At 42.1% G+C, this 12,967-nt stretch overlaps 1 protein-coding gene across 4 annotated transcripts in view; it reads right to left on the reverse strand.

Moving 5' to 3' along the window:
• Window positions 1-429: 429 nt before the first annotated feature.
• The window catches only part of HEPHL1 (hephaestin like 1), a 36,472-nt gene continuing 23,934 nt past the window's right edge, over window positions 430-12,967 (reverse strand). For all 4 annotated transcript variants that reach the window (XM_054056814.1, XM_054056815.1, XM_054056816.1 and 1 more), the window contains 9 exons: window positions 11,459-11,672; window positions 9,689-9,828; window positions 8,717-8,857; window positions 5,536-5,642; window positions 4,864-5,086; window positions 4,000-4,139; window positions 3,270-3,429; window positions 1,959-2,018; window positions 430-1,879 (listed from right to left, as the gene is read on the reverse strand). In XM_054056814.1, the coding sequence (XP_053912789.1) occupies window positions 1,677-1,879; window positions 1,959-2,018; window positions 3,270-3,429; window positions 4,000-4,139; window positions 4,864-5,086; window positions 5,536-5,642; window positions 8,717-8,857; window positions 9,689-9,828; window positions 11,459-11,672 (1,388 nt within the window). In that variant the 3' untranslated portion in view covers window positions 430-1,676. The remainder of the gene's footprint in view (window positions 1,880-1,958; window positions 2,019-3,269; window positions 3,430-3,999; window positions 4,140-4,863; window positions 5,087-5,535; window positions 5,643-8,716; window positions 8,858-9,688; window positions 9,829-11,458; window positions 11,673-12,967) is intronic.

Here is a 12,967-nt window from a genome sequence, read left to right on the forward strand (position 1 = left end):
TCTCTGGAAAGATTTGTAGGGTTGATCTTGTATGTGTTAACTTCTGCGTTTTTGGTGCTAGGACAGTTACCAACTGCGGTGACATCTGGAAGACCTTTGAAGGCTTCAGTCATGTTTCACAGCCACCATCCATCCAAGAAGTGTACTAAATGAAATGAACTATGCCACAAGGTTCATACAAATAACCAGGGGGTTATTATTGCTGTAATCACTTTCTAGTGATTCTAGTTTCTACTGTCAAAATATATTTATGATTATGTTTCTAAAAAGTCAGAAGTATTAGCTGCTTTAAAAGGAAAGTACCAAATAATTTCCTTTATTAACAGTGTATGTTCAGGTGAAAGGCTTTAATTTTCTATGGATACAGAGAGCAAATGTTCTGCACAGACCGACACTGGTTTTGCACAGAACAGGAAACCTCAGTTTTAATGTTAACAAAACAAAAAGATGAAAGGACTTAGAGTATTTGGTTTTGTCAGCTCAAAGGGAAGATGTAGAGAAGGAGTCTGAAAGTGTTTATTGCTACGGAGAAACTCCTATTCGGGCTCAGTCCTGCAGTTCTATCTCACATGTGTGCTCTTAAATGACTGGGGAAAACAAAGAATAAAGAAACACCTGAGAAACTTCTAAGAAACTTCAACATATTGGTTCCAGGATGCCAGCTGCAATAAGAGTGATGGGCAGTAAACTTTCCTACATTTGAACATACTTCAAAACACCGAACTGGAAAAAATAAAATTAAAAAAAAAAAAACATAACAGCCATTTGAATTTATGCCCAAAATCCAATTGGGTTAGACAGGTTCACAGATCTGTTTCTTCTGGAGGTCCTCTGCAAGAGCTGTAGCTGATATGAGCAGGCAAGAGTGAGCACTATCTAATTAAAAACAAGCTATAAACATTCAAGCATCATTAAGTATGCCTGATTCTACCTGTCTTCCTTGCAGAGTGCAGAGATCAACCTCCTGATGGCTTCATTACAAATAGGGAGTGAGGTGCTGCTTGGTGGAATAAAAGAGGTACAGAATCAGGACCACAAGAAGCAGCAATTACCGTCAACTAACTTTCTCGGAGGTTACTCAGGGCTAGATTTTTAAAGGGATTAACAAAAGCTGTTATGAGCCAATAACAGGGGCACTGCTAAACTCCATCAGGTTCCTAAACGTATTGTTAGGTCCCAAAATGCCTTTAAAAATCTGTCCCCAGTTTCCTCATTTAACAAGGGGTAAAAGGGGAAAATAGCTTAAATGTTGGTGAATTCATTGGGTGAGACTTTGGGAAACCGTGAGGACTTCCACATTGAAACCTGCTCTTCCAGAAGCTGGCACGTTTAAAACAACTCCTGGTGGTATTTATTCCCTAGTGTGAACCTCATGTAGATGCCATGCTCCCTGCTTCTTACTCCTGTGGATAAATCCTTCGCAGCATGGAAGCCGAGATGCGTATTGCTCTGTTCATCTGCCGAATTTGATCTTGGGCAAAGCTCAACTGAACTCTGGAGGAGTGGAAATGGTGATAAGTGGTACGTGGGTCTCGGAGCTGAACCCTACAGCTCATGTTCATTCTTGTGAGCAGTGGCTATGGGGTAGGACTATCAGCATGTGTCTTGCTCCAGTTTTATTAGCAGCATGTCATGAAATCCAGTGCGGCTCTGTGAATGAAACTAAAAGTGGGTATTTAAAGGGAATCTGATAAAAGTGCACTTTTGTCATGCAGGGCTGTGTACTGGATCCTGCTTCTTTGGCGAGTGATGAGCCAGAATAAGATTAATGCTGTTGACAGCAGAACAAGTCCAATGAAAAAAAAGGCTGCAAGTATCAGGCTAGCTTCTCCAGGACTCAAAGTTTTGCCAAAAAAATTGCCCTCTTCTCTGCCATAATCTGTTAAAAGAAAAGCAATTCATGAGGAGTCTACACATGAATCTGAAGAGCTTCAAATGATATTTTAAGAAACCCTTACCATTTGCGGTGGGTTTATTTTTTGCAGTAGTTTTATCATATGCTTCAGTTGTGAGTTGTCCTGTGTGGGGAGAGAAAAGGCATCGTTAAGTTGAAAGCCTTATTAAACACTTCTTTATGTTCTGGAAAAATAGTCGTGATTTTATTGAATGCCTTCTACCTTGCTGATCACAAAACCTGACTAGATGAACACAGTCATGAGTCTGGGCAGCAACATGGGCAACATCCCTATTCTTATAGGCACCCCTGTTACTTCACCGTTGACTGTAGTGCTATGACAAATGGTTGTGGGTTTAAAGTGAAAGCAGATTCAGATTGGACATAAAGAAGAAAGTTTTTCTTAATGTGGGGGATAAGACACTGGAACAGGTTGCCCAAAGAAGCTGGGGATACCCCTGGATGTGTTCAAGGCCAGGATGGACAGGGGAAGGAGGTTGAACTAGACGATCTTTAAGGTTACTTGCAATACAACCCATTCTATGATTCAGTTCCGCATTTGTTTGTTCATCTGAATTTTCATAGCCCCAAAGAATATGTGATATAAAATAAACTCATCTTGTCCAAGGAAGGAGTATTTTGGCTACATTTGGCATTACATTTATTATCCTCCTGCTACAGGATTACAGGTATGAAGTGTGCCTTCTGGCACTGGTTCGGCCACTGTGGGGGAGTGTAGCAAGCACAGTGAGGTTCCAGGCAGGAGATGCTGGATCCAGATGCTTAGTGAAATTACATGTTGTGGAGAGACTCACTTCTGGCTCTATTCAAAAGCAGTGGAAGGGACTAGCACCACCCAAAAAGTTGCTGACTTTTCTTAGCCAAAGGATCATCTGTTTCTTGGGTGAACAATCATTTTTCTGGAGCATCTTGTCTCTCAGCTGATCTCTGCCCATGCAGGGAGGAGCACAAATAGCTCCCTGATCCATCATTCCAGGGAGGAAGCAAGACCGTGCCAGTCTACAGACCCTCCCACAAACCACTTGGCATCAAGGCTGAAAAATAGTTGTTTGCTGATCACTTGTGGGTGACTAACGGTCCACAGTCTGCCAATGTCTCAGAGAGGCTCTTGTGAAGCACTCAACTGCTTTTAAGTTGCAGACTGCAGCAAAGATTACTGTCCTTGCCTTGTCATTAGGGGCCTTTGTCCTGTGCCCAGACAATGTTAACTGGCCATGTCAGTAATTTACGGGTTCTTCCCACCAGCATGCAGAGTACGGAGTTGACATTAGCTCCCTTCCTTTCCTCACTGCCTTCCATCTGCTCTGCTGTGATACCACCTCTGAGTCCCGGAGACAGGTTTCTGGTACTGCACCTGATTTATTGATGGTGTAGGTTGTCTCCATGCCAGCGTGGATGTGATCGGCTACATGGCAATGCAGAAGCCACGTTCCAGGGTTTTCTGCTATCAGTTCAACTGTCTGGAAGGTCCCAGGAAAAAGATCATACACATCTCCTCTGTGGTCCTTATCTGTCTGTGGCAAAGCAAAACCAGCATTGTAAGAGTCTTGCCTTAAAGACCCCCCCATGGTCACTGACATATTCCAGTTAGACTTTCGTCTCCTCAAAGCAGGCCAAATGCTTCTTGTTATATGTTTCTAGTAAGCATCATCCAGGGAAACTAGCGTCTGTGGACACTCCACATTTAATCAATTAATTGATTATCAACAGGACACTCCTCCTGAGGACGTTAAGTGCTGGTTGAGCATGGTCGTTTCTTTGAAAGACAGATTTTTCAGGTAGTCCTGCCAGTGTCAAGCTATTACAACATAAAACTGTACTGTAAGCAGGCATAACATGGATAAATATGCATTTTTACCTAGCTAATGACATCCTGTAATAGTGACAATTATACATGTTTCATAACAGGTTCAGAGTGGTAGAAGCTTTGCAAGGATCTCATGAATTTTTTATTTCCTTCACATGCAAAACTCCCACTGTTCTCAGCATCAGCCCAGCACTCCATAGAGTCTAGAGCCTGGGCTTTTTTTCAGAGAAATTTCCCATCACGCTGTAAATATTTTACTTTGATTAATTTTACCAACCTTAAAGATGAAGGTCTGTGCATGGAAGTGAACTGTATGTATATCCACTTCATTGCCCATTCCTATCAAATACCAGTTTGTCCTATCACCTTCATTCATCGTTAGACCCAGAAGACTGTTATAGATCTTCCCATTGATTGCTGGAAGAATGACAAAATAGGACTGATTAATAACTGGCCACAGTGTGGGTGACAATAATCTCCCCTTCAAGCACCCTTCAGATTTTCTCTCTGGGGAGAAGGTGTCCCCATGCAGAGAGGGAGCAGGAACATGTGGTCCCGGCAAGGGCTCTCCTTAGTGACCACTGCTATTGCAGGGAGACAGATATATTTTTGTTTCATTTTCCAAATCAACTAATTGCACAAAAGAAAACATTTTTCTTTCTTGAAAAGCAGCATGGAGGTTTTTTACTGGTTGAGATCCGAACAAACAGGATTTATGCTGAGAAGCTGCATGTGAAAAGAGGAAATAAAGTAGCTGCCTAAAATGGGTACCATCCGTAGAAAGAGAAGTTTGCTTTGCCAGGGCTGTTCCTGTCCCCATCCAGTCTATTTTCCTCAGCCTCTTGGCTGGCTGCTACTACAGTCACAATTTTAAAATGTCATTCTTACTTTTCTAGTAAACAAGCCCTCAAGGAACGCAGCTCCCAAATGACAAGGGAAGTCTGGCAGGGCAGCCTCTTCCCATAAGATTAAGCTATCTTATCAGAAAAACATCTTGACTGAAATCTTTTTGTTCCCAGAGTTACAGCTTATGAAGTTGTCACGTGGCTGGGTAATTGCAGGCTAAGTCCAATGTCTTCCTAAACGGGCAGTGAAAAACAAACCTTTGTCTTCTTGGCTGTTGCCACTGAGTCCTACATACCATGCTTGCTGTTGCCTTCTACAAAGTCCTTAGTAGAATTAAAATCATCAGGGTTTGTATGAAGGTATGTTTCAATATTTTCTTTCAAATACCAGGATTCATTTTCATCGAACACCATGAACAGAAGGGTAAATTCACGATCAATGTCTTTCCTTTGACCTCTTTCATCAAGAATTCCTTTTCTGCAAACTACAAGAGGCCCAATCAGACCACTGTATGTGTCCTGCAATAAAATAAATATATGCATCACAAATTTTCTCGTTCATTTAATTATGCAATACATACAGATTAACTACAGGTTAAATAAAGATGAAATTCCATTTTCCTGTCAGATGAGAAAAAATCATGACTCTGTCTGATTACAGGCATCTTTCTCTATGTGTCCCTATGTTAATGTACCAATACAATGTTTTGCCTTCACTCAAAATCCCCTCGGCTATTCTTTAAGGAGGGAATCACATTACCATGGTGTATACCTGGGGATTTCAGTAGATTAAATTACCCAGGAAACTGTAACTGCTATTAAAGATAACAAAGCATCTAGCTCTCTAAATTGTTCCTCTAGTCTGTGGTCCTTGCATAAATGAGAACCAGGATCCCTTCAGAAACATTAAGCAAAGCCGGACGCTTTATCCAGAGCAATGTAATCTTCAATGACCATTTCTTGGTTACCTTTACAAAATTCACTGTTGAATAATAAACCCAAGTGATGCAGTCTGGATCTGTTTTACCAGGGCCAGATCGTTCTGGGACATTCCACCTGTATGTGTTTATTTCCCCTGAAACAAGAGAAAAATTTTACTAAGAGCAACTGGGTATTAGAGACTTTTAGTAGTATGTAACTGAGATCTGCTTCCCCCCCTTCTCATCAAAAAATTATCTGCATCAACACTATCTGTGTAAGCACGCAGCAATGGGATGTGGATGTGATTCTGGCTTCCAGAAGGTCAGTGGGGTTCCAGTGGTGTAAATGAAGGCAGATGGCCCCAAAAATATGTAGTCAGCAAATGATGCTGGCAACAGTGGCATCCCCAGAGGGAATTTTGGAGGTAGAACTTTCTCTGTGGGCAAAACTTGTAGCAAATCTTGGATATAAATGTTTAAGGTCAGTTGATGTCAGATGAAGTTCCAGAAAATACTTTCTGGATTTTCTCAGCTGAAAAAGGCACAGAGATGTGGCAGTTGCCCCTGGAGTTTTGCAGACACTGCCACAGCAGTCTATCAGCTCTAGGCCAGGAGAGGAGAGCTGAATATGTACCAACCTGCTGACTGGGAGCAACATGAATTCCTTCCCTCTCCCAGCTAAGCCCCCTCTCCTCAGCAGTTACTGGAGATCCCTGGTCTCTTCCCAAAAGCCATCACCTCTGCCACGTCTGCTCTCAGCAGAGATTCCCTGACTTACATTTTGATTAAAAAAAACAATCTGATGGAGAAATTATGTATTTTGTGAGGATCGGTTCTCTATGCCACACACAAACACACCTATATTCAGATGAACTGCCTGTGTTGTGTCTGCCTGCTTTAGTTTTTTGCTGGTACTGCAGGGGATGGTGGGAGACCAAGGTCTGATCAACATCTTGTCCTTTTAAGTGGTGGAGAAATGTTGAACCATGCAGTCTCTGGCCCAAATATCTTCCAGAGTGATAAAAACTGAGAACAGCTGGGGGGACACCATGAGCTAGAGGGAAACAGGTAAATTGCAGAACTCTTGGCCGTGGTCTTAGTGCAGCCAAAGCCCACCCAACAACTGCCAGCAACTGTGGGCATAAGGACAAAGGAGAGTTTGCAAGCTTAAATGGTTGTGAAGTGACTGTGCCTAGGTTTTGTGCCTCTGAGCCACTACACCATTTTGATGGATCATGTAGTAGTGGGTTTTATTGAATGGCAATAACTACAGAGAAAGAAATGGCAACTCTCAAATATCATACTATATGAGATGAGACTCGCATAAATGTTGCAATATCATTTAATCTTACAGGACAAGCACCTTCTGTGCATAAAAAGCATGAGTTTATGTACTCCAGTAAAGATCAGAAAGGTTTTCGAGGTACAATGCTACTATATTAATAGGACAGAAAACACGAACAAGAAGCCCTTGAGTCTCAAGGGCATTCATGCCATGAAGATATACAGCAGGGAAAAGTTTGCCATCCACCTGTATGTAACCAACATGTTGTCTTCCCTTTTCAGAGGGCATGGTGTTAGAAGAGAGCCTGGTCATGGGCCTCTACCACTTCTTTAGTATTTACTCCTTGCTTCAGGAAGTTTAGAAGCTGCAGGTGGAAAAATATCCAATCTACTTAAAACCTGAGATACTTCAGATGACATTAAAGACCTATAATTGAAGTGCAAATAAAGCACAGCCTCTGAAAAGACTGATAAACAAAAGGAAAACAGATGTTTTCTCCCTTTTTGCTGCTAAGTAAATGGAGGAATAAAAAAGATAGGACAAATTTGTGGCCACTGAGAGCTATTTGGCTTAGGCTACTGTGGATCTTCTCTCTGTGCCTCTTTACTATGACATTCGTGGTCTCTATGAGCTGGCAGTGCTCTCAGAAGCATAATTTAGCAGGACATAAATTTGACTGATGACCAGTTCAGGATTTAGTAGAACCAGATGGGCTCTGGTGAGCATCCAGTGAACGGTCCAGCCTGGCCTACCAAGACAGTGAGGATTTTGAGATGATAATGGTGATTATTCTTTTTTTAAAGGACTTGTTTTCAATGTTAACTGCTGCTTCCAAACTCCTAAGGAAAAGCCTGTCCTTAGATCTTGTTGGAGAGTCCTTTCCTTTGGGCTTACTGTCAAACATACACCTTCCCTCATCTAACTCATCCCAAGCCTGCTCTCATGTGGACACAGGGCACATGACAGCAGTGTTCCCAGTGTTGCACCTCAATGGTTAACAAAAGAGCATCAACAACATCATGGAGCAAATAACAGCGCAAAGGAATCATATAAATCAGATCCTTTCCTTTTTTTTTCATTTATTAACCACAGGTTAATTCATCAGCCTCCACTAAGGCAGTCACTGGCTCACATTTGCCCATGAATTTCTGCGTGATTGTACTGTGTCAATACAAATACCTACAGGAAAGGTATTTCAACTTCCAGAGAGCTTTACTACATTATACTTTCTTTTGCTCTAGTTTTGCACTGAATCTCATGAATACCCTGAAAAAACCGCATGGGCAATGAAAGAAAAATTGTGTACATTTTGGACTGACTACAATGCCTGGGTTTGAGTTTGGTTTCCTACTAGAATATAAACTCAAGATAAAAATTGAAGTAGTAATTTTAGCAGTTATTTTACTATAGGAAAGATTTCAGTGCTGTGAGAACTATTTTCCAGTATTTTCCCTGCTAGAAACTGGCATACTTAGACTTTTAAATCACACGACAGTGACGTTTTGCGTGTTATGCATCAATTCTGAATGCAAATGCCAATTCTGCGTAGATTAAGAGAGAGGGAGAGTTAACATCGCCAGCTGCAACTCTGACAATGAGTTTCTCAGTCCAGAGCAAATACAGTGCTGGCTTACTCTTCTCCTGCCATGATTATGGGCCTGCTCCTGCTTTTTTTTGGAGGTTGTCCAGTGATATTACATTGCTGTTTCTACCCCTGATAGGAGCAAAGGTTCATTCTCTGTCCAGACATGCTCACTTGATCAAGAGCCAACACGTATAGCAACACAGAATTGTATCTGAATAAACATTTAGCATTATTGTACCTGGGAGAATGTATGAGTATGTGCAAGATTGAAAAAGGGATTAGCATTCATGTGTTAAAATCCATTTATATACAGCCTTTGTAGCTCAAAGGGTGGGGGGGGAGAAGTAGAAAAGGCTTACCGGGGAGGGTAATTGGTGTCTCAGGTTGTTCTTCACAACCCACTTCTTCTATACCATGTGCACTTATTGAATAAGGCCTGCTGGCTTTGTTCTTAAAAACAACCAGTACAGAGTCACCAACTTCAGCATGGAGTAACGGCCCTAAGAAAAAACAGGAGACACCGTTGATTAATTCTATTTTTCTGAATTTAACAAAATTTCAGTAGCTTGGTCTAGGAGAAGAGACAAGGTCTTTCTCAAAACCCTCAGGCTTTGCTATTCTTTCAGCAAAGCCATCAAAATCGGTTTGTTATCTCACTGATTAAAAGCTACATATACGTGAATAACGAATTTTCTTTTCTGTCAATGAGAAGAATTGTTTCCTCTGGAGGCAGGTCTTTGGACAGCTTGTTTTTAAGGAAAACTCTTGTGGATTGTTTTTATATCTTTCAAAATTTTATTTCTTAAGCTGATAAAAGTTCTTTTAAATTAATTTTTTACTTTTGTACTGCAAAAAGGAAATGTCACATATATTCCTAGACAGTCCTGGCTACTCTATATATAGCCAGTTGTTGCCCACTTCTCACCCCATACCAAACATGAGCTGATGTTTATTTTATGGCATGTGTAAAATTTTTTCTTGCCCAATTTCAGACACAAATCCAGCCCCTTAATATTGACATAATCTGCCTAAAACAACCTGGCCCTCATTACATGCTCTGATGTTAAGATTAGTCCTGGAATAGCCATTTTGGCGTCCTGGCTGTTAGTACTCCTTAAGAAACTCCTTTTTCATGTTTGGGAATGAATTTTCTAAATTGGAAAGCATCTTTACACTCAGAAATTATACAAATTGGGTGTAAAATCACTGATAAGCTGCAACAGGCATCAATGTTCCTTGTTTTCCATGTTAACAAAGCTGGAAAAATTCTGTTTTGGAAAGCATTCCTCACACTTATCAGGCTCTGTCTGTGAGCCGTGAGAGCTACTTGCCCAGGATTTCCAAGTGTTCCTCCTCCTCCGTCCTCACTTTGCGCTGCGTGAAGTTACTGTTTGTGTACTCCCTGTAAACCACCTTCTTGTATTTTGAACCAATCAGATCTTCCGTGTGGGTCAGGAAAACATGCCCATAGCTGCAAAATAAAAGACCAAAATTAAAAGCACTAAACCTGACATGTCTAAGTAACTGTTGCGTTATTCACTATTGATGTGGTAATAATATGTGGCTTGGTCCAGTGTGCTGACTGATGTGAAGCCCTAGATGCTGCAAGGGATTTTAAACAGTAAATAACAACAGTGTTAATTCTCACTGAATGCACACCCTTGTTAAACAGGTACATCTGAGGATATGTTGCACTCTCCACAAGCTTCTAAGAACACAAATCCTTTGCCAGAGCTGCCAGAGCAGAGATGAAGTTCAAGCTAAGAGTGGATTTGGGAGCTCTCTCCAGCTACATCCTCCACTCCAATAAAAGATACTGTCTGTCACTTCAAGCCTGAATCCTCTTATCATGATGGCTGCTTTCACTATCTTGGCTCTTAGTCAGCCACAGGAAGATGATAACCGAAGCCTAATCTTGCAAAACCAAATGTCATCAAATGAGATAAGAGAGGGGGCTGCTTTATCTCCCCAGCCCACATCACTCCAAGCAATGCTCCAACGTTCTGCACAGGGCTGGATGTTTTCCTAGCATGAAGATAAAGTGAGAAATGTCTTTTCCCTTCTGCGCTTGGCAGAGGATGATGTTGTGCTCTCCAGGTTTCAGGAGTCACCAACAGTTAGTTGTTGCTGCTTCTGTGGCATGACTTGCTGACAGAGGACACTCGCTATCAGCTGCGGAGGAGAGCGTTCACCCTCTTTTGAGAGCAGCTCTGTCTCCTGACAGCTCATTGCCAAAGGGTCTTTGGTGTGAGACTTGCAAGGCTGGCTCACAACATACTAAGTAAAAGGAAAAAATGCCCCAGGATTGTTCCTTGCTTAAGTAATATGCTGTGTGAGCAACAGCAGCCTTTCAGAACATGAGTTAATATTTTATTTAAATATGCTTCATCACTTGTGACTCTTCAGGTATATTTTCTACTTGCTCCACTGTACTCTTCCTCTTTAAAAGGTGCAGTTCCTCAGCTGCTTTTCTAAGGTCTGGTTTTGAAATATGTTCCTTGTTCCTTTTTGTTTTCACCAATGTGTTCTCAGAGACCTCCTTATGCAATGTGATCTGCAATGTGTATCTTCTACACACTCTTTATATTCCTTAGCACTGTGCAGAATAGACATGTTTCATTTGTGTCTGTTACAGCGTCCTGACTCTTCCAGGAAGCCAGGGGATACTGTGCTGCAGTGAAACAGGCTCAGAACCTCCCTAATTCATCTGCACTGCTTGTAGGGGTTCACATCTGAGACAAGTACCTGGACTTCTTCTCTGGGAAAATTTAAACCACTGGGACAGGGAGACTGGGGAGAGTGAGGAAGGGAAAGGAGGCAATTGAGCCACGGCTGGAACACACACCTGGATTTAGGGACTTGGAAGCCTTCTTGGATTCAACAGCAATACAAGACATTGTGATACAAACCCACTTGAAAATGCTGCCGATGTACTAGTCTTCTCTGAGAGGTTGTCACTTTATAAACGTGTTTTCTCTTATTTCATTCAGCAAAGAATGCCTCCTAAAAAGTATGAGGCTGGCTTCATGAAAAGGTGCTCCGAAGTTCCCCCTCCACTACAAATGTGCCCCATGCCCACAAGTGTTTCTTGCTTTGGGTACCTTTCCTCATTGCTGCTGATGTTGTAAATCTTCGGTGCTGAGCTCTTATTTGAGGCATAGTCCCACTCCACCTCCTCTGCAGCAACGTAGTAGAGCCTCATGGCTCCACGCTGCTGCTGGGCTCGGGTGGTATTACGGCAACTGCTGACCTCGTAGAGATGTTTCATCCCACCGACAAAGTGATCAAATGTCCTGCAAACCACTTTAAATGTGCCTGGAATGGAAAGACCATGAGAATTAAGCAATGTTAAAAAATCTTAAAAGCAGCTTAGCAATTTAGGTCCCATAACTTGCACATCTCTGATCTCTCCTGAAAAAAAATTAATTCATGATGCTCTATGGAAAGACAAGCAAGGGGATACTTAAATCATTCGGAGCGTGCTGCCTTTGAAAAATGAAGGGATTGAAGAAAAATCTAGTTCACAAAACAGGTATGCACCAATTGTCTCCTTTAGTCACTACGTGCCTTATGTTCTCAAGACCATATGATCTCTTCTCTCTGGTGACCTATGAGAAGACCCAAGGGAATGGCAGGAAGACGTGCCAGAGGAGGGTTAGGTTGGATATTAGAAAAAGGTTCTTCACTCAGACGGTGGTGAAGCACTGGAACAGCTTCCCCAGGGAAGTAGTCATGGTGCTAAGCCTGACAAATTCAGGAAGCGTTTAGACAATGCCCTCAGACACATGGTGTGAATTTGGGGATTGTCCTGTGCAGGCACAGGAGTTGGACTCGATGATCCTTGTGGGTTCTTTCCAACTCGGGACATTCTATGATTTTATGACTTAAGAGAACGGGATTTCAGACTGACATTCACAAAGAACATGCGTATAGGACACTGCAGCCCTGTGCAGAACTCCTACATTAGTTCTTCAACTAAAATCTAAATGTGAATACAGACACAAATGGAGATTCATAATTCAGCAAGTAACTTTTTGCTCGATCGGAAAGACTAGCCTTCTCCACCTCCACTCAAAAATCTCCATAAATTACTACTAACTATTTGAGTTAGATTAGCTTAGCCAAGGGAACTTTGCAAAACAATCGATTAGATGTTTGGCAGCAGGAACAAGCTTGCCAGTGAGCTTCACCAGCGCTGCCCATGCCGCAGATGTGCCCACAGGCTGCATGAGAAGATGTAGGAGGAGCGTGCATTGCAAACACTAATAAAGGCGTGGAGAAACAGGGTGTGTGTTTTAGAGACACTGTTTCCTTGTCCCTGAGCACAGAGCCACTGTGCCAGCCCTGGGTGCATGAGACTCTCCACTGTGCCCCAGCAGCTGCCCGGTGTATTCAAGCTGATGGAGGGCATTTAGAGACTTTGCAATAGAGGTACACATCCATTTTACAAGAATGCTTCTAACAAGGGAAGATGCTGCTTATAAACGTTTGCTTACATGCACTTATATGGTACAAAGATCACTGAATTAAAGCTGCAACACTCTGATCCTTTGGTCTTGAGAGGCCAAAACACTATGACCCAGCTTTTCTATAGCTCTGATGGTCAAGGG

The sequence above is a fragment of the Cuculus canorus genome, chromosome 1 (assembly GCF_017976375.1).
Source record: "Cuculus canorus isolate bCucCan1 chromosome 1, bCucCan1.pri, whole genome shotgun sequence".
In the NCBI taxonomy this organism is placed as follows: Eukaryota; Metazoa; Chordata; class Aves; order Cuculiformes; family Cuculidae; genus Cuculus; species Cuculus canorus.